At 37.7% G+C, this 27971-nt stretch overlaps 1 protein-coding gene across 6 annotated transcripts in view; it reads right to left on the bottom strand.

Annotated features, from left to right (window-relative positions):
- The window catches only part of LOC122574722 (ankyrin repeat and fibronectin type-III domain-containing protein 1), a 189573-nt gene that overhangs the window by 118170 nt on the left and 43432 nt on the right, over positions 1-27971 (bottom strand). For all 6 annotated transcript variants that reach the window (XM_043742643.1, XM_043742649.1, XM_043742645.1 and 3 more), the window contains one exon: positions 27434-27570. In XM_043742643.1, coding sequence (XP_043598578.1) covers positions 27434-27570 — 137 coding nt within the window. The remainder of the gene's footprint in view (positions 1-27433; positions 27571-27971) is intronic.

Raw genomic sequence — 27971 nt, 5'->3', positions numbered from 1 at the left:
CTTGCAAGAAATCTTCTATCCCTTCGTGCTTTCGATCAAAGAACTGGCCTACATTCGGCTCGTTCAGGCTTTTAAGGCGATCGTGAGACGCAGAGCGAGCAAATCTCACCACAGATTACCCTGCGGCTTTCCCAAAGTCGTAAGTCATATGTACGACATCGAAGTTGAGGATTTCCTCGCTTCATAAAGTTCACGAGAACTGGACCTTCAGCCTCGTTGCTGAAAATCCTGAAACATCCAGTTAATTCGTAACGTTGTAAACGTTAGATTGTTCGTTATTACGCGAGAAACAAGCCGTTTGTACTCGTAATTGCACGAGTCACGTTGCATACGCAATTTTACCACGTTTTATGTCCGACATTATAATTCGCGAATTATAACGACGAACTTGCGCAATGAACATAACGTCGTTGTCTCTTTCTTGCGCTTGAAGTACATTTAACACACTAACGTGGCCCATTAGACTCTAAGATGGAACTTTAACTCATTGATGTTCCGTAATCTCGTACGTATCGCGTATAGTCGCAGATAAAAGGAAGTTTAAAAGCAAAGAGTACCAGAAGTATGGTAATTTTATTCGACAGGAGCGACGAATAGATATGGTTCGCTTATTTCGAAGATGGTTTAAGTCCATTCGTGAATCTGGAGAAAGATATTGATCTAGTTGACCCTGAAGAAAGCTATTTGTATAATGAATTTACATCTAGTTAAATACGTAGAGACGTGGTGTAGAAAGTAAGTAGACTTTATTGGGACTTTTTCACCTCGATATCGCAGAGCAAAGGAAAGTGGACTTACACGACTTTCAAAATAAATGAATTTTAAATTCTAAAAGATATAAAACGGATATCTAGCAGAAAATTATAATGCTAATATTCATACGCACCGATATTACACTTTCTTCAGTTCACCACTGTATGCACAGTGATAAAAGACTAATTCGCCCGTTGGCTTATTAATTTAAAGTGGAGATGTTAAAAAATTTCGAACATTAATTCGTTTATATTAAAAGAGAAAGAGATTATTATGCTGTTCGTTATGATAATTCCTACCTCGTAGCGTTGGTCTATATAAAAATTTCACCTCACAGTGAACGTTACCCAGTGATTAAAAAATTCGCGTGGGACAGCAACGAATAGACTGCAGATTTTTATTCAATTTCATATTTTCACGAGCAGAATCTGCATAGAAATTTGTTTCGTCTACTAAAAATTGCGGCGATTATATCCCACTTTGAATATCTTTTTCATATTTTCGTATATTACTCGGACCCTGATTTTTTCCACCTTTCAATTTATCAGGAAAAAAACTGCATGAAAATGCGCAGTCTGGCAATAAAGTGCCGATATTGACATCCAACCTTAATATCATAAATTTCACTCTCGAATGGCCTTCATATCATTGACTTACTCTCGAATAGCTAAGAGGATAAGGAACTCGCCAGTGGACTGTAATATCATAGACTTATGCATGACTCGCCTTGAGGTCGAGGCTCTCCATTTGACCACTCCATGGTCGTCGACTTCACCCTCTGATCCCTCCAAAGTTCTACAGATTATGTGTCACTGCTATGGTTCGTCTAAAGGTCATGGAACCGCCCGTAGGTCGCCACAAAGTCGAGGTACTCGACCTTACACAGGTTAAGACATGCTTAGATCATGGTCAAGCCCTGGTAGACAGTTTTAGATTGGACCTACGGACTTAGAACACGCGAAGGTGGAACTAGGATTGCAGGTCGTTAACCTCAGAACGATCCAAGCATGATTCGGCTATCTTTAGTTGGTTTTCAGGCGAATCCGTGACTTTTTCGTGATCTGAGAATGGTACAACGACTCGTTCACGATCTGTGAACGAATCCACAAGTCTTAAATAAAATTCTCTTTCCATGAAATCCTAAATATGTGTCCATGGTGTTGAAAAATAGATCTACGATCTGGAATGAGGTCAATGGCCTGAAATATCCATGATGGAGAATAGATCTATAATGTTGAAGGAGGACTACGATCTTGTACCTCCATGATGTTGAAAAATAAATCAGGATATTCGAACGAGGTCAATGATCTTCAATGACCACGATGTTGAAGAATATATCTATAATCTCGAATGAGATCGATGATCTCATTGTCTGAATGTCCACGATGATGAAAAATAGATCTAGGATCTGGAATGAGATCGATGATCTTGAATGTCCATGATGTTGGAGAATAGATCAATAATGTTGAAGGAGGACCACGATCGTGTATCTCCATGATGTTGAAAAATAAATCAGGATATTCGAACGAGGTCAATGATCTTCAATGACCACGATGTTGGAGAATATATCTATAATCTCGAATGAGATCGATGATCTCATGGTCTGAATGTCCACGATGCTGAAAAATAGATCTAGGATCTGGAATGAGACCAACGATCTTGAATGTCCATGATGTTGTAGAATAGATCAATAATGTTGAAGGAGGATCACGATCTTGTATCTCCATGATGTTGAAAAATAAATCAGTATATTCGAAAGAGATCAATGATCATCAATGACCACGATGTTGGAGAATATATCTATAATCTCGAATGAGATCGATGATCTCATTGTCTGAACGTCCACGATGCTGAAAAATAGATCTAGGACCTGCAATGAGACCAATGATCTTGAATGCCCATGATGTTGAAGACTAGACCACGATATAGCATCTCCATGATGTTGAAAAATAAATCAGGATATTTGAACGAGGTCAATGATCTTCAATTTCCACGATGTTGGAGAACAGATTGACAATCTTGAACGATGATGTCGAATGTCCACGATGTTGAATAATAGATCTATAATCTTGAATGAGATCAATGATCTCATGGTCTGAATGTCCACGATGCTGAAAAATAGATCTAGGGTCTGGAGTGAGACCAATGATCTTGAATGTCCATGATGTTGGAGAATATACCTGTAATGTTGAATGAGGACCACGATATAGCATCTCCATGATGTTGAAAAATAAATCAGGATATTCGAACGAGGTCAATGATCTTCAGTTTCCACGATGTTGGAGAATAGATCGACAATCTTGAACGAGGTCGATGATGTCGAATGTCCACAATGTTGGATAATAGATCTATAATCTTGAATGAGATCGATGACCTCGTTGTCTGAATGTCCAGGATGTCGAATATGGTCTGTGATTTTAAATGTCCATGATGTTGGAGAATAGATCTACGATCTCGAATGAGATCAATGATGTGGAATGTCCATGATGTTGGACATTAGATCTGCGATCTCGAATTTAGAGCTTTTGTAGTAATTTTAAATACACGACTCGTAATAATTGTACATTCACAGCGAAATCAGTAATTTTTTAGCCATTGGTATTGTTATTAATAACTACAATCATCATTATCCTTTCTCCCCCCGAATTAATATTTTAATTAATCCAAATATGTAAATCATTCTCGCAAAATAATGACTGTAATACGATGTATCTACTTTGCGAATTTTAATTGTATTATTCGCATTTAGCATTATTTTCCTATTTGGAATAACGAATGTATAAACAGCGCGTGTTTGCACTACAATAACCTGATTAATACGTACGTATTGTATATTTGATTGAACATTCAAATAGAGAATCATATCACTTTAATATCTGGGTTAATGTGAATATACATATTTAAGAAATAAATTAAATACATAACGCGCATTCTGTGGTCAGTTAAAAATGTGATGTCTATCGAATGAATACTATATTTAATGGGGTACGATAATACTCCATTAAACGCTGCAGAACAGAGCATCAAGCTTTTCCCATTCAGTCGACGGAGAAAATGGAACTGTCATTTTCTCCATTTCCTGGTGTCGTCCGACACTCTTTAACGTATTCGAAAAGGGAAGCCATGCAGTTAAGAAGCTTCGAGACGCGATAGAACGAATCATCATTCTTTTCTAAATGGAAATTAGGTGACCGGTATATTCCTTTAACCTCTCTATGCAACGTTACGTTAATGAAAAGACGAGTACGAGAAAGATATCACATATTTTCCCTATCATACAAATCTATTCCAATTGATTATTATATAATTATGTAAAAGATTAATCGATGTTACGCCAGGTTTATGATACGAACGTGATTCATCTGCTACTTTTGAGATTAAGAACAGAGTTGGAAATAATAAATCACAGTAATAATTATAGTAAGCCGATTAGATTGAAAGCTAATATAGCAGTTATCGTATTTATTTTTCAACAGAGTGATACAACGATTGATTCGGTTTATTCATAATAATTTACGTGCAATTCACATATCGATTTCAACACGTATTCAGATTTTATATGAAAATTATTTGTCAGCACTTAATATGAAACATCCAACACGAAGCTTTATTGTTAACTGACCCTTCGTTACACCTGTCATGGAAATTGATTGTAAATACCGATAATCCGAGTTTGTAAACCTACTATGCACACTGCATATCTCATCAAATTACGTTCTAATTATGTGCACTGGTAATTTGTAATTCAGACGCTCCTCTTTGTTTTAATCTAATTTCAAACTTCAGTTTCACGCACATTTACCGATCACCTTCAAAAATTACGAAAGATAAATTTTGTCGAACTAAAATGTCACATAAATTCGCTAAAATGTCATCGTATGGCAAAACACCAACTGTTTCTTCATTTCTCAGTAAATACGACGTTCTATATTCCATATTTAATCCTGTTTACGATTCTCGAATTTCTACGTTTCAATCTGCATATTTCGCTCATCCGTACGCCTCGATCGTTTCAACGAACGAAACGAACCTGTGATATTTTAACACGTTCAACATAGAATCGAAATGAGAAATCACGTACACGTGCCAATGAAAATTCCCTCGCAATTTTTGTTCCATTCTCAATTTCTAAGTTCGATCAGGTCGAGGCTAATCACAAGAACGTAGCTTAGACTTGCAATAAAAATACTTCCTTTTTTAAGGAACGCGATCAAGTTCCTACGTTCCTTGTCAAACGTTGCAGTTAAGTGTCCTTCCGATACTTTTCCAACGATGTGTAGGGAATGGAAATCCGATCAGCAATGAACGTGTTAATCAACGATCGCGATCGTTCTACTGTTCGGCCAAGTCTATGTGAAATTGCATGCGTTCGAGCGGACAGTTTCTACGTTTTGTCGTTCCTCGAGAGCAACACCGTAGAAAAAGGAATTTAATCGGCACATTTCAAAGAAGGTTCGCTTATCCGAAAGTGTGATTCGATTCGAGAGCGATAGGGATCTCATCGAAATGGTAATTTCTCCAAGGCCAAGGAAATGTTGGGGAGAAGCAGCGGAGAAGCAAGTGACGCGGAATATCGGCCGATACACGTGCATCTGTGTACGAATGCATTTAAATCGACGGAGGAGATCGCGCTCGATTTGCCGGTTATCTCTTTGAAAAATCGACGACATCCAGACGTATCGTCGCAACGGTGTCGTTCAGACGTTTCACGGATCATCTACTCACCGAGAAAAAGAGGAAACGGGTCGTCCACTCGCGTGAACGAGCTTTCAGCGTCAAAGCAAATTAGCTTGGAAGCTTTCGTTGAGGCTAACAGCGCTCCTCTTTCAGATAATCTGTTTGAAAAGTTAGCAGATTCGTACTGTTTGAAATTTTCGTGTAAATGCATCGTTTATCACTTATTTGTGTCGTTGTAAAATTACGCTTACGTGTACATGGAAAATTTTGTTCGCAATTAGGAGCAACAAGGCTGGCTTAAGTCTTGCAAAAATATTTGATGTCTTTTAAAATTAGCAAGATTTTTTTTTTTATATCAATTGAAACAGTTGTTCGAAATAATTAGAGAATCGCTACCAAGAATACTTCTATTCCTATTTGTATCGTTAATCGAGCGAACAAAAGCGAGGAATCCCACGTATGTAACGTAAATTTACATATTGTTTGTATTACGCGATTATAAGATTGGCTTTACGATAATCGTTTAAAAAATTGCGCAAGCACAGAGGAGTAGTAGCACATGGAGATTAAAGTAATACGAGAAACGTTAGCGCTTAATGAATTTTCTAATAACAGACTTGTGCCTAAACGAAGAGAAATACAGTGGAAAAAGTCAACAGAGAGGACCGTATCTAGTCTCGCGTCTGACCACGAACAACCTTATCTACTTCCACCGCATAAAATCATTTCTCTTCCCTTAAAACTCAGCGAGGAGCTTCTGCAAGGTTACATGTCGATATTCTTATCATCGTCTTATCTTTTGAATATTTTTTACAACGTCTATTTACGGCGTCCAGACTTTCTTCTCTATGCGGTAGGAAAATTTCGAAATGGTAAGTTACGCGAGCAGCCGTGATTTATCGGCCACGTCGAAGAAGCATGCGATAAAACAGTTTGATGAAGTAGCGCTATTATAGAAAGATTGCTATGAAAAGGAATTTGTGGCGATTCTTAGTGGCCTTTCTTCCAAAGTAGCACGAAAGTCAAACGATAAAATTTCTTTATCGCTCCGTTTGCCCATCGATCACGTCGTCGTGCGAACTTTTTACGTATATTCTTATTGTTTGTCACAATCGAAACTACACGGCCGTTCCTTTGTGCTACGTATCCCGGCCTCGAAAATGTATGGGGCTGGAGAAAATTATCGCTCTATTGACCTCTCGATCATCCATTGTCGCGATGATCGGCAACGGATAGTCGAATGTAGCTGAAATGCGAACAGCGTCCCATGGAGCCCGAATATATTATATTATCTCTTATCATCGAGAAAGTTGTATCTGTTTCCGTGCGTTTGATGGAAAATGTACAATAGCGCTGTGCTTTCCTCTTAAAACAATATTGATACATTGTATGCGTAAAATTGTATATTTTTACTAAATAGAAATCCCATTTATAGACATTTTCAGAATCGTTAAAAGTATTATCCATTGTAATCATAATAATCGAGCGTGATTGCAGTGCCAATGGAATTGCAACAGGCATGAATTTTTAAACTCGATTTTCTCGAAAACTAAGCTGAAAATGAGAAAATTCTGTTCTATATTATTTTCTTATTTTTCCAGAAGGAGTCGCGTCGTCTCCTCTTTCACGCGTTACTCGACTGGACCCTGTACGCACGTCGAACAACAGCCAGTAATCGCCGCGTGTCTCATCGTAGTTCATACGATCAAACGAGCGAGAGGACGTGCACCTAAATTACGCGAGTCCTTGGCCGGCGAGAAAAGACTGGGAAATAGATTTAACGACACGTCGAACGTCGTCCATCCCCGGAGATTCAACCGAGCGCGACATTTTCCACATTTACGTACGTCGAGAGGGTGACTAAACGAGACACGTAGATCAACACACGCGTATCACGAGGCGCGTACATGTGCCATACCATCGACCATTTGCCACCAAGGCACGTATACGTAAATGCAACCGGCGGCAGCCACAGCATCGTAGAAAATGGCCTCCAAGCAAAGTTCCATGAAACAGATGGTGTTCATTAACCGATACACCCACACGAAACGCCTGATTCCACCTGTTCGACTAAATTAACCAACCAGAGGTCGTTAATTCGATGGTGTAAAATGTATCTTACGATAAGTGGCGTGTTAAATTAATTCGACGAAATTAATTGCCCATTGAGCTGCAAAAGGATTCCATAGTGGAGGTGAAGAATTGTTATATTTTAGCGGCTAAAGTGATTCGTAGGATTTTCAATTATTGCGTCTGTTTCGCGTTCAACTCTTACACGCTCGAATCGCTCGTTCGAAATAAGAAGAAAGAATAGGAGGATTATGACTCTCGGCGTGACAATATTCGTTCTTAACCAGTTAGCTGTTTTTGACGAGTATACTCGTCATCGTTTACTTCTTGCGACACATTTCACTGGTTAACGATAGTTGCACTCAACTTCGCGTCTACTTTAAGAATTAAAGAGGATTTAAACATGGTAAAAATAAGTGATGGTATTTTTGCGACGTGGTTTTAAGGGATGTGATAAGCGGAGGGTTGCGAAAGGTCAATTATAAGACCCATCGAGAGGTTCGATATATTCAGACATAGATGAATCACGGGCTGCATATATATTTACATACATTCCCTATTCATCAAAAATTGAAGGAAGGATTAACCAGAAATACGATCGCAAAGTTATTGGAATTTTTTAAAGATATGACATAATCTCGCTTGCAACAGTACCTTAAGAATATAGAAATTCACATGTTCACGTATAAAATAAGAATCTTGTTAGTTCTATACGAAATAAAATTTCTGTAATTCGTATTGACAATTATTATCTCGTTTGGAACGCCAGATTCAGGTAAAAATACATATGTGCTCCACTTAATAATGTAAAAATCTTATCAACGACGTATACAATGAAATACAATAGAATGTCCCTTTCACCTACGTTCACCGAATTTTTCCATCAACTTTACTACAAATTAAATTTAGGAATATAGATTGGTTTCTCAATGACTGTAACTCACAAAACGTCTCTTCAATGGTATCCGAATGAAGAGGCGTAGTTAATTCATTATTTTCCCGTAACCTGTACTCCTTTATTTCTGTCAGAATTTTGCATAAACGCGAAATTCCGTGCCCGATTGTCCGTTTCCACGATGATTTAATACGATCACGTTTCCTATTAAAACAGCATCGGTATTCGCGAAGGAAGTTGTGCGCGTACGAAAAGAGAGACGACAAACAGAGTAAGTACAATGTTTGCAGAGGATTCGTATTAACGCGTTGTCAAACTCCTGCGAGATTCGTTAGAAGCGTTGTAAGTTGTTGCTACGATGTATCATTGTAATCTCTGATATCTTGTTCTAGGTCGGGCGTCGTTCGTCACGAAACTTTACAAGAAAACGCTACAGAAAATAGTCGGAAATTTCTACAAGTAGTTTCCACCTCCTTCTCAAACACCTGAACCGCTCTAGTTAACCTGACCAATTGTGCCAGCGTGTCGCAGCGGTAATTCTGCTAATTACTAATTACTTTGATTGCGACATCACGCCTAGCAAGCTTCCAACTTTCTCGTCCGTTGGAAAGCAACGAGAAGGGGATGAATCTCTTTAACGAAGGAAAGAGGAGTTGTTTATATTTCATTCGTCCGACGCGTTTAATATCTCTTGTCCATGGTCGAATAATCCGAGCTGATGGTGTAATTTATTATCCATGGGAAAACAAATACCATTGGAACGATGAATATTCATGGAAATTACCGATCGACCAGGCTCTTCTTCCTATTGTCTCGTTACTCGGCAAGTATAGCGAATCGTTCGCACCAAATGTTTGTTCAACTCGATGTTGAATTTCAAATTCTTGTCGATGAAACACACGGCAAATATTAGCATTTTGTTGTAGTTGATACGTACAGTGGTTTGGGAAAGTATTTGAACGCTTATCGTAGGAAATTTGTATGTTAAGGGATGAAAGTTATAACGAAACACGATTATATCGATGGAATTTAAAAGCAATCTGAAAATGCACATAGAACATAGTATACGGAATTTATTGCGATCATACGTAGAGTAAAAAAATAGCATACCGCATATACGGTAAGAAAAATAACCACAATACAGTTGATCTGGAAAATATTCGGGCACAAACGTAACATTGACTTTTACGTTCTGTATTTAAAGTAAATACGGAAAAAATAACGAAGATATTTTGCAGTATAGCGAAGTATAATGTATAGACGTCGAAGAGTAAAAATCTTTTGACTTAAAACAAACTGTTGTTTAAACGTTGAAGGAAATATTGAAAAAAGGGTGAATTTTCCTGCCTCAAAAATATTCGGACGCTTTATAAATTGCTGTTAAGAAAACTAAAATGGCAACTTTTTATGAAAGTTCAGTATTTTTTCCAATACTCTTTCCCGCAGTTTAATACGTCGAAAATTATTTGTTATTATTTATTAAACGAGTTAACCATTTTTCTTTAGTATTTATTGTTGCTTTTTCTATTTTTACCAATTCTATGGTCCAGTTCATTCGACAGGGATGCTTCTGCAAAAATTATTAATATAATCATAACAGTCGAATCTCGCTACAGATTTAACGAAATCTCCAAACGTTTCATATAACACGCATAAAATATTCAGAAGAAATATCCGCGAATGTTCCCTGCAATATTTTCACGAGCAATCGTGAATCATCCCTTTACTTTTATTTCCTATTCATCTTCAATCGGACGTGACGTTGCCGCGATAGATTTTCGTCCACGTAGAATCTACATCGCATAACTCGAATTTTCCATAGAAGGTTTCTCCGGGTGGAACGAAAGTAAAAGAAAAAAGAAAAAGAAAGAGGAACGCGATGTTGGAAACGGGGAAGTTGTTCGCCCCAATCAGCCGAAGGCAAAACGTTTCATTACCGCTATAACGCGCCACGTCAATTTATCCGATCGATAGGAATTTTTTCCTCGTTACTCGCTTATAAGGTACCACGGGCGTAATCCAAGTCGCGATCGACCACTCGACGAAGCGAAATACAGGACGAATAAAGTTCGTCTAACGCGGTCCTCGGAACTTAATCAATGCTTGCTCCTTCCAAAAAAAAAAAGAAGAAAAAAGAAGAAAGTTCTGGAATAATTATCTCGCGAAGTTAATTAGGCTGTCGTAAAATACGAAACGACTGGTTAAGTCTATTTGCTTTTCAACGATCGAAACGCAATCATGAGTCGTGGAAGGAAGAACGAGGAAATGTAATAAAATTCAATAATCGAGGCGAAATAGAGGGACGAATAAAATACACGAAGTAACCAAGTTATCGTTCGAAATACACGTAATTTTGTGAAACGGTCGTCTTCTTGATTGTTTATTTCTTCGGTAAATAGTTGGTTAGTTTGCATAACACGCCCCCCAGCTGTTTGCAGCAAATTCGTCCGCGTAACTTCACCGTTCCGTAATTGCTTGCATCAACTCATACGCGAAGGTATATAACAACTCTATTCGAACCTTGGGCGTAGCCTCGATCCAACATAATATTCGTTTTGTTGACTAATTGTGTAACTAATTCACGAGAAGAAGTTTTTCTATCCTACGTTCGTCAGGCGAAGGAGAAATATTTGCGGTTCTCTGGCTTTCAATCGTGTTCTTAGTAATAACACGTCGTATTGTCGTAATATCACGTGTAACGTGTAATACGTTGCGCTTCGCTTCGACGTTTCGCGAACATTTCAAGCGTCCGCTTCTTCAAGGCAAACTTGAAACTCAGGCGCAAGAAGCGAATTGGAACGTTCACGAAATATCGGGACAAAGGGCGACGTATTATCGTTGAACCTTTCGCTCGTCGATCTATATATATATTTCTGTGACGAGATTCTCTGTGCTGCATAAATATCGCAATAGTTAGTTGAATTTAATTTAATGTAATTTCGATCGGAGACGTGTTTTTCATCAAAGATTTTCTGCAGATGCGTTGGAGGAAACCACTTTCTTCTCAAACACAGTTTTAATTAATTAAATTTTAATTAAAATCGAGTGAATTTTATACTTCTAGGTTAATATTTTCGATATGAAAATATAAGTTTACAGAATGGCGAATACACACGCGTGGATTGAAACCACGATCGAGACCCTACGAACCAGATATCTGTGGTTTGGTGCACGCAGTGGCATTGTCATATTTTTGCAAAAATAAATTAAACCCGGAACTGAGTTTGTAACAATTGTATATTAATAATATGAAATACACAAAAATATTGTACGTCTATTATTTCCTTATAAAACGAAAGAAACTTCTCGGATAACCTAATATATATAATAATGGTATCTGTATATCCCAACGTGAATATTTTTCGTAAAATAAGCTTCCCATGAAAAATATCAAAGTCAACATAAAAGCCACGAACACCACAGGCTTTAATTCTCTCTGTTTGTACCAGAAAAGAAATTTGAAACAGCAGAAACTTCTGTATCAGGAATTATTTGAACAGGAATTTTTTAACGTATCCTTAAGTGCTGCTATCTCAACTTTATAATTATCGACATTGATAAGTTCTCGTACCAAGCTACAGATATAACTCACGAACATCGTGAAAGTCTGAAACTTTTTCTTTTCATTTGGTCGTCAATTTACAAGCAATTCTCATTGAGAATGTTAAGTAACTTCATTTGGCGTGGTAACTTGGATTATAATAATTTATATAATGTTCGATTATAGTTGAATTTAATGCTTCAATCTAAAGGGTATTTTCTTTTTAGTCTGAGTTGGAGGTTGGGTGGCTAATGGGAGTCTGAAACTTAAAAAGGAAAAAGTATTTTCTATTTTTCAAACAATTCTTATACTCTTTCTATCGTAATATCGTTGTAAATCCGCAGCCTACTATCGAAGAATCACTATGTTGATATATTCTACTCTGAGAATAACGAATTAGGGAGAACATATAGAATCTGGAAAATTTCTTGGCAGAGTTGAACGACAGAAGCTAAAGTCAACGAGGCAAGGGACGCTTAAGCAGCTTCAAGATACGAAACGATTTCGAACCGTCTGTAATAGGCTTACTTTCTCTCTCTCTCTCTCTCTCTCTCTTTCTCTCTCTCTGCTTTAAGATTATCTTCAAGATACCAGATATAGGGGAGATACCGCGGTCTTCCGGAATTTATTGAAGAATTTCATTGAAGATTTCTCAATCTAAAGACCCGTGAAAAATATTTCCACGATACATCACCAAAGCACTTATTTTGATCGACTTAAAAAAAATGTTTGACCGATATATTCGAAGCTTTCCGAGGAGAGAGGACATAATCTACGAAAATACGAGGAATCTGGCGTGCACCGTCGATTTTTGTTTTATTAGAGCTTTCGCTGCATAATTTATGCCACGATCGAAATATTTGGTATTTTTGCTGGATGAAATTTTCTGCTCCTCTGTCATTTGAATATCGGCAGTCAAATGAAATTATCGAAATTTGCCATTCGTTAATGCATTGACGAATTATAATTATGGAATTCTAGACAATCTACGTTCGTTAAATATTTCATGAAATTTCTGCGTGAAATTTTTCTGCTTTATTTTTCCATATTTCGACAACAGGCACTCTGTCAGAATCCGTGTAGTTTTTACGCAAGCGTCTACTACCGGAGATAAAACGAGTGAAGAGCACAATGAAAGAGGAGACAAGGGACATTGGAATCCTCATACGTAAATATGCGGAATTCGATAGAATTTTTAATGGAGCATAATACATAGCATAGAATAGAATTAAGATAAAATTTCTAAAAAACACTCGGCATAGCCACAGAATTCTTAAATAAAGTTACAACAGTATAATGTGAAACATCGATAAAGGATCGCTTAACAATCGTTAGGTTTTTCACGTTCCCAAGTACTCAAATTTGTCGAATTTTTCGAGAAAAGCGTTACTCCATGTACACGATACAAATCCGTGCAAGCTTGAAAGATCATTCAGGATCCATCACGAGACGCGACGTGATCTCTCGCTTGCTGTTACGTTCTCGACGATACCAGCGAGAGAGAAAAAAAAAAGATAAAGAAAAGAGAACAATTTCCTGAAAGCGAGTTCGTCGGTGCAAAGGTTAAGAATAATTGTGAGAAAATAAATTCAACTCAGCTGGCAGAGTTGAAAGAATGGCGCGGGTCTGCCTGATACACGACACAGGCTAAGATCATCAATCAGAATCTTTATCTCTATCGGGAGTCTCATTGTCCGAGAAGGTAGGAACTCCGAAAGAATCTTTCTTGGCTGAAGTAACTACGCTCCATCAACTTCGTTTCTCGTACAATGTCCCGATGAAATTTCCGACGAGGAAGAAAAAAGAAGGAAAGAAACACGAAAGAGAGAAAGGGAACGAATTCATGGGAAATTGCGAGTTTAACGAACCCAAAAATAAAAACTGAGATTTTGATTTTTCTGCGAGGGGACGAGGATAATCACGAGCTTCGAATAGACCTTTTTTCGTTACTCTGCGACAGTGACGATCCTGAGACAACGACGATTAGGGTTAGACCGTCTCGCCGGTAATCTCGAGAAAAAGCGGAGCGAACCGAGCAGCCGGCAATTCATTTTTTGCCATTTCCTCTAAGAAGGACACGTCTTTCAGAAATACGCTGCGTTAAAAATAATCACGCGGCATTAACAATGTACACCGAACGTCGCGCCATTGTCACATCGCGAAATATTATGGCAGCAACGAGACTTCCGCGCGGCGAAGAAAAAGCTCACGGCTGCCGCGAATCGGCTGCTTCCGTGGAACGGAAAGAATTTAACGTCGCCACTAAAAAATATATGAAGTTTCTTCGTGAAGTACGAAGAAATTTCAAAGAAGGAATAAGAAGCAAAGTAGAAGCTTGCTTTGCTTTTTACTGCGTGTCGAATTACGAATACGGTTTCTTCACGCAGTACAGTGGACTTGAAGAAGGAATAAAAAATATGCGCAGTGCATGAAATTTCTAGCTTAGTTTTACTTTCGATGAAACTTGAGAGAGTCCAGGAACACGAACAAGAATATAAGGTTTCTTTCTTGGTGGGAACACGGTGAAAATGTACGAATGCCGGACGAAATAAAAAATTGTAAAATTCGTTACACTGCACTTTTGGTGTACGCGTGTTGGTTTCGGGAAAATTGCGAAAGAATAGTAGGATGAAGCACGCCGCGAATATCACGTTCGGATATGCTTTGCGGCTTTTATTTTCCGACGTTCGCTGGGACAAACATCTAACGTTTGACGAAAACCATTATACGAAACGTCTTTGTATTATCTCCAGCATCCGCAGCAGTTTCGCCTTTTTCTGAAAAATGAGAAAGCTCTGACGGAAGGTAAAGGCCACGAACCAATTCAACCGAGTCTTTGTACCAGTCGTTCTTTTTTTCCTCTTTTCATGTATCTTTTCCGACGAGACAACGTGCTCGATTTGCTCCTGTATCGATCCTTTGTAAGGTATCGACCTTTTCTAACAGCGACACCGAGTCAAGAAGAAAATGTCAAATTATTCCATAAGTAACGTTGTGTTCACAAACGTACGTTAAAAAGATCAAAAAATTGAGAAAGCTGGAACGTTTAGTACATTCATTGATAGATAATGTATTATCTGTCCTTCTTTCTGAAATTATTTTTCGCCTTCTTTATCATTTTTCAATTGCAAAAATGATTAGCGCTCTCGATGGAAAATTCAGTGACCACTTTCACGGAGTTGGCTTTTGCGTTGCAGTTTCGAAGAGCGATTTGCTATCGCGTTCAATTTTCTATTAAATTCTTTATAGCTTTTTAAATTTCAGCTTGATAACTTTTCTATTCTTTTTAGCTTCGAAATAAACGAAAATCTGTCAGTGCTTTGAAAATAGGGTGAACGATAATTCCCAATTAACTTTAAACATTTCATCGAATATCTTTCACGTGACTGGCTTTCGTCAACAGTTTTTATATTAATCTCCATTGGCCTATTAAAATGATTCTATAGCAATTTACAATTATTAGCCGTAAATTTAATTCGTTTCGATGTTATCTCGGAAATTCAAAAAGGCGAAATAAACGACGATGTTACTTACGGAATAATCTAATCCTACAGCGAGCGTACAAACAATATTTATAAATTAGCATCGGTGTGCCACGCTCGTAAATTAAAGTTTCATTCCACTAAAGTAAAATAAATAGGTCAAAAATGTATTCCGCTTTTATTCAATGGGAGAGAAATCCGCGTCATAAATATCATCAATTTCTATTTGCTTCGGGCAACTTTCGATTTAATTTGTCCGGCTCGTTGGAGATAAATAATCGTGCAGGATAAATGCTAATGAATTTTTCTCGTCCAACTCGGAGATAAAGTAACTTACACAATTAGCAACGAACGTTGTATTATTATGCGTACGCTTTCTTCTATTCTAGCAATATAATTCTCATGGAACGTATAATCTTATGTAGTCGTCGATTAATCTTGCGAAATGGAAGGTGAAGAAGATTGAAACCTTTTAGCGGAGAAACACGATAAAACTATGCCTTTTCCATGAATGTGAGCGAAACTTTACCGAAGATCGAGTGGCAGAAGAAATTTAAACTGACGTGTGTCTGCGTACATGTATCTATATATGTATATGAAGCTATCAAAAGTATTAGATTAAAACACGAAAAGTCCGACACAAGATCGAATAAATTACGAGTGTTCGGTATGAAAAAATAGTCGTGACACCTGTCAGAGAAGCGAGAAACAGACATCGAACAAAATTTTCGATTCGCTTTCGGTCTGATGCAAATCTGAAAAATCGATTTCCCATTCTCATGGAAAGTATAATCAAAATCAGATATTTTCCGAGTCAGACTTGCATTATCCTTATGAAACGAAAAACAAACGTATTATACTTACAAAATATGGGATCTTTATTTAACGATCGAAATGATCAGAATCCATTTTCTTCGATATTAAGATATACAGGGTGTCCTCGTATCGATGGTGCAATAACCTGCAAGGTGGCGATGCGCGTGACGCTTCGAGAAGGTCGAGAAGTTTGAAAATTTGTCAAGTGTTATGGAATTTGCCTAATTTAGATAGAAGTGTACAATTAATAGCAAGTTATCCTACGATTGAAAATACGTGAAAAATGTAGAGTAAGATCTTTTTGATAGATTACTTCGTTAATTTTTTATTCGTTTTCACGCGCAGAATAACTACCTGCTGACTGTTTACTCGTACCTCACACATAGTCGATAATTAGCCAAATTTACATAGCAATCTAATTTTCAAAGTCAATTTTCTCTTCAAAAGTCTCTTTCCATACAGATTCCTCGGCTCCTCGGTTTACTATCAATTCTGGGACACCTTGTATATATACATCAACCTAATGCCCCTTCGTAGTCGATTTAATTATTTCCTTTCTTTTTGAGATTTAATTATTTATATACCATAATCGCACGAACTAGTTCAAATTTTTAATGTTTTATTAGATAGAAATTTTGTAAATGTCCGGGTAATATATAAATTATTTACTATTACAAGCTTTGATGCAACATCTCCTCTTATAATTTCTGCTCGAACCCTGGAATTAACAGGAACAAAAGTGAATATTAATGTTTTCCCTTTCCCCTGCTCTTTTCTTCTTTTCCGTCACTTTTCTTCACTCCCCTTTGCTTCATTTCTTTCTCCCATCCCTTTCCTTTCTTTTACTCATCCCGGTTCATCTCTACTTTTTCTTATCCTCCTCCCCTCCTTTTCCTTTCTACCTTGAATCTCCATTTTCGCTCTTTTCTCTTCTCTTTTTTCACTTTTTATAAAAATTAGTAGACTTTCATAGCGAATACCTCTATCATGCGAATTCTTCCACTCTCTTTTCCTTCTTTCTTCGTTCCTATCGCTGCCTATCTTGCTTTCCTATCTTCTCTCCTCCCTTTTTTTCTCTCCCCTTTGCTTATGTATCCTTTTTATAAAAATGACGTTTTTACGCTATATGAAAGTACTTTCTTTTTTCATATGTACTATAAATATTGGAATACCAATATTTGTCTACCCTTCCGAGAAAAAAGAAAAAATAAGCAGGGCTCGGATTAGTCTGGCATAATACGACCGTGAAAATCCGTAAATACCGAAAACTACCCTGGTGCGAGTGAAAAAGACGCTTAACGTTCGTCCCAAAACTGCTGTCTATTTTCTCCAATCCTATTCATCGGAGAGAACACAGACCTATAGAACCGATACTGGGGAATAATTTTTTATTTGCCAAGGGTAAACCGTGACAGACGCGAAACAGGTTCGTCGCGCATAGCAAAGCCGAGCTTATTTTCAATTTTATGAATCGCGACGCGCCGCTCCCTTCGAATAAAACTGTCCCAAGAGATTCTCTCGCATGGTCGCTTTAATCTCAGAAAAGACGACCCACGAGTCAAACGAAACGAACATACACACACGTCGTATAAAACGTGGTGATTGAGCCGAAATGTTCACGGTATTAAATCGCGTATCCGGTAATCATAAACCACGCTGCCATAGATTTTGAACAATATCGTTCGGAATTATTGGAAACGAATGGCTCTGAATATTTCGAATCGCACATCTTCGACCGACAGTCAGCGGTTTTCACGCACGAGCGCAGAGCCATTCTTTCCCGCGTTATTCTTCGCCTGATTTCATATCCTCCAGAGCCGCGTTAGGCAAATTTTTATTCGCATAACAGAGTAAAAATCCTCGTTCTTACTCCTTGACAGAATTTCGCTCGGCTCTAACGAATAAATATGCAATCGGTTAGGAATTTACTCGAGCAAAGCATTATTCACCTAAGAGAAACTTATTGGAACGACCTATTCGTATCGGAATTTATTCTAAAAATGTATTTTACGTTGTATCGTATCGACGATGAAAAATATATTGTTCGTCGTCCAACGATCGTAATATCGACTTTTCGCAGTCGCCTTGCTCCTCGAACGTTAAATCAGAAAATTTGTTGTCCTTTGATAAATTAACAGATGGTAGCTACGATTATCTCGGACGAACATTTATTCAAAACAACTCGAATTACGGCCAACTCTGCTTCAGAGTTCAGAGTCTGCTTTCTTGTTAACTTGGACTTCCCGTTTATAAAGAACACGGAGAATCATAGAATAACTTTCTATTATGGAGAAACATCGAATTTTGCGAATAAGACAAACCATTTACGCGATGGCACTTTGCGGAATTCGTAATCGGCTTTCCGATCGAGAAATCGACTTGGGAATTACACACCTCGCGAATGATCGTATCGGCAAGTAATAATAATATCGTTTCTGGTATCGATATAACGCGAACTTATACCTTACGCTTCTATTTTTCCATCATTTTTAATGGTTAACCACGCGTACGTAGCTTGGTTTTCATATGGAGGTCGGATTGCCGATATCCGATTGAGAATATCCAAACTATGGACGTTCTTACTGTTATGAAAAATTTAAATATGCACAAACGTGTGCAGGATATATAATCAGCTATAGTAAGTCTTCTATGAATATCTACGACAGTCATTTCTACTAACCATTTATCCGAACACCGTTATGATTTTTACCAACAATTATTTGAATTGGTAATAAACGAGCTGTATAACGAGAGTTACAAATTTACAAGTTACAACAATGATACGATTTTTAATTATACGAACGCGTATGCAGAAGTCGTACGTGTCCGTGTGTTTCGTCTAACGAATGAAAATTGTGTCGTGGAAAAGGTAAATTATACTGTATAAGGTCTTTTGATAAGACTTTCTTTGTGTTTGTATGATTTGTAAGGTTCGTACGAATACGTGACGAATTCTCTTTATTTCTAAGGATTTACGTTTAATGTATTTTATAATTAATGCGACGATATAAGATTTGTTAACAATTTACTATTATTAACAGTGTAGTATCGTAACTACTATAGTTAGTTTATTAATGATAAGTAGATTGAACAGGTGTTAATTGAACAGAGGATAATGTTCGTTAAACATGAACTAATCGCAGCAAACGTATAATAATCAACACAACTAAGTAATTAATCAACGACTGTCATCAACGCAATCTGCACTCTTTCACATTTCAACTCGTACTGCTGTTAATTCGTTTATTGTCCCCTAGCAACTCCTTGTCTTTTGTCTCAGCCTCACTACGTACATGCTCAGCAACCGCTTGTTTATAATCCGCACAACACCCCCCAGGCCCCTCAACCATGATACTACAATAGCACTGTTATATACGACATTATTTCAAAAAGAGCAGTGTGTGTTTGTTTTCTAAGCTGACGTGTAATTTAATGCAATTTATGTTCAAGTTTTCGTTCAGCCTCGGATATCCCAGCGTCTTTCTATTATCGAAATTCGTAAGAGCAGGCGATAAGGGTAGCAAGCCAGCCTCTATTACCCGAATTTATCGGTTATCCGAAATATTTTATCCGACTGGTTCGGATAAACTAACAGCTACCGTATGTTTCTAAATATGTTGGGATTGAAGCAGCAATATGTCGGAAATAAATAAGTACATGGAATTATTCGTGTGTCTTGATAAAAGTAAATAAGATTACCAGAAAGATTTGTATGTTTTCAATAGATTGCGAAAACAGAAGACCTCGTACCAGTAAAACTAACTTGTTTCTCGTTAAGAGGACTAAAAACTTGTTTTCCTTTATAGTAGGGTCGTGCAGAAAGTAATATTCGTTTTGACGTAACAACAATAGAAATGCATTTTAAAGGGATTTCTTTGTTTGTAGCTTTCTATGTATATGGCCAAATATTTCCCAATAAAACCAGCGCTTATCGTAACGCGAAACGAGTTTCTGTCTACAATTCCACATAGACTTGAGCCGCGAGTTCGCACGACCATCGTTTCACAAATCGTTTCAATTTTAAATCGTCGTTTCCCGCGAGGTGTTATCCGCCAAAGAAGAAAAAATCCAGCAATCCTGATCGATCGCTGCTAATGAAATCGCGGACACGTTTCTTCGGGTTCTGCGGAACGAGGGACGAGCGACCAGAACGATTACGATCAAATACGAGTTTCTCGACCAGATTATTCAATTCCCGTATCCATCGTCTTACGAACGATGCCAGCCATAATCTTGTTACCGTGAATTCCCTTAATTCGACGATGAATCTCTTTCGGACGAACGTTTTCGGCATACGAAAAGCGTAAAAGGGCGAAAGATCGCGCTTTGTCATCGGCGAGATTTTCAATTCGCACCGGCATTTTAGACGAATGAAGCTTCAACGATATTAATTAGCTAAACGCGAAATTTGGCGTAATTAATCTCGACACGCGAACGAAGTTGGACGACCTTTTAAACGAGTATTACTTTCTGAACGATCCTGGTATATTAAATAGTATTATTCCTCTATGGATTAAAAAATAAGAGCTGTACAAAAAATCGTACGGTTTCATCCCGCGATAGCGCGAATTAGTCCTTTCAAGCCTAGTGCCGACTTTCCTTCGATTAAATGCATTAACGGCAGACGAAGAATCACGTCGAAATTCCAACGAAGACGACCAGACTATAATTTACTTAACACTCTCTTTTTTCCTCATCTGACAAAGTGCTTGCGGAACTGCGAGGAGACGATCGCTATTCGGGTTAATTAGTAATCGGGGCCATGACGTCGTTTAGAGAGGATGGGAATAAAGTAGCGACGTGGATATGCGCGTCACGGAATTTCCATGTTTTCTTTCCCAGTAGAGAGGTGGACGAATGCTCGTCCATTGCGAATAAAATGGCTACAACTGCCTTTTTCCATTACAATTATCGTGAACAGTTAGTTAAATTCTGTCACTTGTTAGAGTTAGAAATAAATGTAAATTAAGAGAAAAACCAGAACGATTCTTTATATATGGAAATTCTAAGAATTTTCTCTGGTTTGTATCAGTATTCAGTGGAGGACATCCTAGTCGATGCAAAGCTAATAAAAGAAGTGCAGTAGCTTGCGGACAAGGAAAGTTTCTTGGTAAATATCACGGGATCTTTTCCTTGAAGCCTTTGTACGGTTCTCTTGAAACTGGTGGAAACTCCGTACGAATTACGATAGAATTTCTCAACAATTTATTGCACGGCTGCATCCTGTAACCGTTCTAATTCTAGCAAATCTTCTACAACTCGTTACTCTGATATATAGCTTTGGTGTAAAATTATACTAAATCTTATATTAAGATTTATACTTGTAGTATAAAGGTACACGAAACACCATGTGTTCCAGTGACTGTGAAAATGATTTCTAAGTCAGATATTTTTCACGCAAAAATTCTTGCATATTAAATGTTGTAATGTAGATTGATGTAATATAAAATGAATTAAAAATGCAACTTCTTTAAAGTTTAGACTTACACCAGTTTCGTCATTAACAACACAAATAAAGATTTATGGTACAAGAATAAAAGTTGGAAGTTTGGTTAGAAAGATAATGGACATTTTTAATGGAAACTCAGGGTTTAAGCTTATAAGGACAGGACAGGATTTAAGCTTTTACTGCAAGATAATCAAGAACTAAAACTTTCAATAAGAAAGATATGAAAATTAACAGAAGGAAAATGACTCCTATCAAATCTAACCAGAATTGCTGCTACTAATTGTACAAAACCTCTGTCGATTTAATATGCACTCGGACAGGATCTGAACTTTCACTGCGAGATAATGAAGAACTAAAACGTTCAATTAGAAAGATACGAAAATTAACAGAAGGAAAATGATTGTTATAAAACCTAACCAGAATTGCTGCTACTAATTCTACAAAACCTCTGTCGATTTAATATGCACTCGGACAGGATCTGAACTTTCACTGCAAGATAATCAAGAACTAAAACGTTCAATTAGAAAGATATGAAAATTAACAGAAGGAAAATCATTGTTATAAAACCTAACCAGAATTGCTGCTACTAATTCTACAAAACCTCTGTCGATTTAACATGCACTCGGACAGGATCTGAACTTTCACTGCGAGATAATCAAGAACTAAAATGTTCAATTAGAAAGATATGAAAATTAACAGAAGGAAAATGATTGTTATAAAACCTAACCAGAATTGCTGCTACTAATTCTACGAAACCTCTGTCGATTTAACATGCACTCGGACAGGACTTAAACTTTCACTGCGAGATAATCAAGAACTAAAACGTTCAATTAGAAAGATATTAAAATTAACAGAAGGAAAATCATTGTTATAAAACCTAGTCAGAATTGCTGCTACTAATTGTACAAAACCTCTGTCGATTTAATATGCACTCGGACAGGACTTAAACTTTCACTGCGAGATAATCAAGAACTAAAACTTCCAATTAGAAAGATATGAAAATTAACAGAAGGAAAATCATTGTTATAAAACCTAACCAGAATTGCTGCTACTAATTGTACAAAACCTCTGTCGATTTAACATGCACTCGGACAGGATCTGAACTTTCACTGCGAGATAATGAAGAACTAAAACGTTCAATTAGAANAGATATGAAAATTAACAGAAGGAAAATCATTGTTATAAAACCTAACCAGAATTGCTGCTACTAATTGTACAAAACCTCTGTCGATTTAACATGCACTCGGACAGGACTTAAACTTTCACTGCAAGATAATCAAGAACTAAAACGTTCAATTAGAAAGATATGAAAATTAACAGAAGGAAAATCATTGTTATAAAACCTAGCCAGAATTGCTGCTACTAATTGTACAAAACCTCTGTCGATTTAACATGCACTCGGACAGGACTTAAACTTTCACTGCAAGATAATCAAGAACTAAAACGTTCAATTAGAAAGATATGAAAATTAACAGAAGGAAAATCATTGTTATAAAACCTAACCAGAATTGCTGCTACTAATTCTACAAAACCTCTGTCGATTTAACATGCACTCGGACAGGATCTGAACTTTCACTGCGAGATAATGAAGAACTCAAACTTCCAATTAGAAAGATATGAAAATTAACAGAAGGAAGATGATTGTTATAAAACCTAACCAGAATTGCTGCTACTAATTCTACGAAAGCTGTGTCGATTAACTACGATACCGGACATACTTCATTATAGGATCAGCGACAGCGTCAACTTTCGACTTGGAAGATGCAAATATTCGATCTATATCATCAGTTCGCTTAACATATTTCCCATCTGATGTGCCAATTTCAGAATCGCGTCTGCCATAGCACACGGTGCGATTACATCGGTGCGCCTCGATCTAAAATGTCCGTGGTTATCAAAATTCACGACAGCCACTTACATCGAACGCGAATCAACGTGGGAGGGCGTGGAATTTTCGAGCGAATCTAACAGCAAAAGCTTGGGAACCGGTTGAAACGGTTCGTTGGTACCTGATGCTGATTAAATTTCGAAGTTTAGATTAGCACGAAGGTACAAAGCCGACGTTGCTATTCTCCGTAGCTAACGTACATTTGCATGTTTGACTGAGAACCGCAGACTAACCGTGCCGCTTCAGATTACTCCAATTATCGGGCAAACTTTCGCAAAATTTCCAACCGATTATGCCATTCGTTCGACGTATAGAATCAACGTTTGTTGTTAATTGTAACGATCACGTTAGTTACTGTACCCTAATATTCATCGTCGAAGTGATCAATAAATTAAATGCGACAGAAAAATACATCCGCAAATCCTTCTTCGTTGTCATTTTTTACGCCGAATTTGTCCGTTTTCTCGAATTTTTCACGAAAGTTTAGAAGATTCGCTATCCATTTAGTAAATAATACCGCGACACGTTAATTGTAAAAATTGTGAGAACAACAGGTACAAATTACTACGATATTCGTCATTGAAAAGTAAAGTGAATTCGAAGATAGAAAGAAAAGCGTGGAAACAGTTCACCGTTGCTTCTGTGACGAGTTTCAATTCTTCGCAATATTTCACAAAAAATCACGAAATTCTCTCGCCAATTCGATTTATTCGGCACACGAAAAGAATATCAAAATATCAGGTGTACAATTGATTAAAAAATACCTAAACTACGAATATTACTGTGGTATTCGCTATCAAAATGAGTAAATTGCCTTTCCATCAGAGCTATCGACGAATGATAAACTAAATTCCAACGGTCTGCAACTTGCCGTAGAAATCGCGTTACGTCTCGGTCTTCACAGGGAACCGGAAAATAAAGCAAACAGCAAGAAACTGGGTCGATTTATGCGGTTTTTCCTATTCGTATTCAAACGCGAGCAAGCTACGCGATCGTGCGTATTCATTTAATTAAAGTAAAGTTCCTGGACAGAATGGCCCTCGAATTACAGCGGAGACGCGAAATGTTTGTCAAGTCTTTGCGCGCACGTCTGTAGACCCGGTTCATGAATATTCAGAACGCTGCGACCAAGAATTATTAATATCACGAACAAACAGAAAATGTCGGGCTTTCGAACAGCCTCTACTGTTTGGTAATTTTATAGAAGGGGCGAGAATTCGGCGAGTTAGCGGAGTGAATAAGGGAACCCGAAATTCGACCGAGCCCCGTTTCGAAAACGAGCTGATTCTTGTTAAAATATCACTCGCTCTGTGATCAAGCTTCTTGTAACGAACGCACACAGCAATCGCTAATTTTCAGAGCAACGCGTCGGGCTTTAACAGCGTGTAATCAAATCTGTACTACCGAGTTATCCCTATGGGATTAGATAACCCGGTACGGTGTAAGACAGAAGCTAAGAATGTACAGAGCATTCGACAGCGCGCGCAGCAAATGCTATATCTTCTATCTTGTCATCCGCACAAGCAGCGCTACACGATTATTCATCCAGCAAAATTCTAGCATACGTCTGATACTGAAATTTACACAGATCACCTGACACCTAACTGTATCTAATTTACCTAATTAAAGCGGCGTCAGAATTTCATGAGCTATACGCTATATACAAAACAGAATGCAACATGGAACACATATGTATGCATACATGTACGTATGTATAAGCCACACGCACGAACAGAATAATATGTATGAGAAAAATACCAGAAGAATATTCTATTTTGTACTGGAGCGAAGATACGGATAATCAACGTTTAGAGCAATGGTTAAAACACAGTTTTGTAAATTGTCTGAAGAAGTTTAAATGGACTAGCCGTCGCCACTGTGAAATAAAAATAATCCACGGTCGAAGTAACAGCGTAAATATAATTTTAGAAAGCGTGTGATGACTTTCAACGTACCAATCGTCATCCATATGAAATAAAAATAATCAAAGTAATAGGTAAAATAGAATTTTGGAAAGCGTCTGATGATTTTGACGGATGAATCGTCGTCCTTATGAATCTTGACGGAACGTGGCGCAAAAATACTAACGCAAGGATGAACGGCTTACGGCGAATTAGGGAGTCCGCGAGTTTACAAGCTCATTAAGATTTCCTATCGAGAGTAGTTGGGAATTAGTTGACGTCTACGTAGTTCCCTTTGACAGTCGATAAGCACGAGATAATTGAAACGAACATATTGCACCCTTATGCAAACCTCTCGCCAAGGGACGTTTTCGAGAACTTCGCTACTCTGATCAATTACCGGCTAACGATTCGCTATTACGCTCATCGCTGAAAGCAACAGCAGAATTTTGCACGTAACGAACGAACGCGTTTCGTTGCTGTCGTTTTGCACAATCGCTCGATCTATACTTTTTCTAACTTTATTTCTTAGCTGTTTTATCATAGATTTGTTATTTCGTAAAATACTTTATAACGTAATATACCGAATAGAATACTAAACGAATATTAAACCTAATTAGTACGGTAAATATTGCAAAATAAAAGAAGAAATATTGTATCGTAAAAAGTTTCTGAGCGATATATGGTACTTCTACAAAGAATAATAATAACGCTAAACCTAATAATCAATATCAAATAAATACTAAATAAAACACTAGGTAAACAGTAAATTTTAAAAACCGAATAAATATTTAAACCTAATTTCCGATACAAAATAAATACTAAATAAAATTTATTACAATCTCTTATTATAAACCAGTAGGTTTTTTAATATGAATTAGACAGACAGCCTATCTGCATCGAGGAAAAAATCGCGCGATAACAGGCGCTCTTCCAGGGAAAACCCTGGATATCTACATGCCGAGAAGATTTCGTTTCGTTTCGTTTCTTTACCGTTTCGTTCGAAACTCTTCAAACTTAGTGAATCCGCGTATTATTTCACGTTCCATCGGACAGCATTTCTTCGCGAAAAAAAAAGGATAAAAAAACAATAAGGCAAAATCTCCTCGGCTAACTAGCCGCCGGTTTCCGCGAAACTTTCCATCGCTTCGTCTGCTACTTTCCTCCGCGGTATCATCCAACTTTCAGGAAAACGACACCCCATTTCGCCGCCCACACGATTCTCCACCACCATTTTGCCACGCCGCCAATGTGATTCAGCTTTTCATGGTAACCTCTTCGGTACGGCTGTACCAGCAGGTAACTCCGGTGTACAACTGCTACGAGACAAAGCGAATTGTCTCATAAATAATTCTCCAAGTAAGAACAGCTTTTCCGGAAACTGGCCGAACTCGAATTGATTTTCGTCCAGAGACGGACTGTTAGAGAAGGAACGTGTAATAAAACGGAACCGGACGTTACAGGATCGATTAAACTGAATGTTGCGCTTTGTTTCAGTTTCTTCTCCCGATGGCTCCTTTTTCCGTTTATCGAAATTTCTCCGAAAATTGAAGAGAGAACTTTACGTGGTCGATTAAATTAAAAAACGCGCCGTTTTATTTCCCGCGATCTCTCGTTCTTTGCGAAATACCTGGGAAATTTTTGTACGGTAGATTGAATTAAATTTGGCTTTTTAATTTTTCTCTCGTGATTCCTAGTTTTCCTTTTTTTTTAAATCAAACTATCTCGTATCTGGAAGAGAATTTCCAATTATCAATATCAAGTTGAATAATTTGCATTTTTACTTCTCCCTTCTTGTTCGTTCTATCGAACGTTTTCATAAAGTTTTTACAGTCTCGAATTTTATGCAATCGTCTAAATTTCTTTCGCTGTCGTCTTGTTCACACGTTCCCGTTCTCGTATAATAATATTTTCCTGAAACAATTAGAAAACCATAGACGAAATGAAAATAGAGCACTCGCCTTTTCTCCTTTCGCTGTTGCTTCTTCTTCTTGAAGGCTTTCTTCACCCGCAACAGCAGAAAAGCGGCGCGATCGATGGTCAGGCCCGGTGAAGCCTTGTCGCCGCTCGACATCCTGCGTCCTAGTCCTCCCAACACCTGCCCAAGATCAGAGAATCCTTTTTTTAATAATCATCGTTATCCATCCGTGAGACAGTTAGCAACGAAAGAAAGAAAGAGGTCGATTTGTCGAACCTGTCGTTATTCTGCTAATTTCGCGGGTTCAAATTCCAAGAATTTAAACCGTCGAACCAATCGCTCCTCTTTAAAATTAAGACATCGTGGTAATAGCAGCTGCAGTTAACGTTTACGTTATTTCAAGATGAAACTAAGTCTGTGAGGAAATAATATTGCCATTTCCTTCGCTTATATTCTTTTCACTTTTACAAAGTAAACGAACGAATAGGAGGAAATGAAATAGATCCTCCTCGTTGCTTTAATCCACGATCGTTCGTATTAACTCGTTCCGTTTGTCTTCTAATCATGATCGCGCCGTGGTT

The sequence above is a fragment of the Bombus pyrosoma genome, linkage group LG14 (assembly GCF_014825855.1).
Source record: "Bombus pyrosoma isolate SC7728 linkage group LG14, ASM1482585v1, whole genome shotgun sequence".
Lineage (NCBI taxonomy): Eukaryota > Metazoa > Arthropoda > Insecta > Hymenoptera > Apidae > Bombus > Bombus pyrosoma.
Note: the sequence above shows the minus strand (reverse complement) of the source record. Positions and strands in the feature narration are given on the sequence as shown.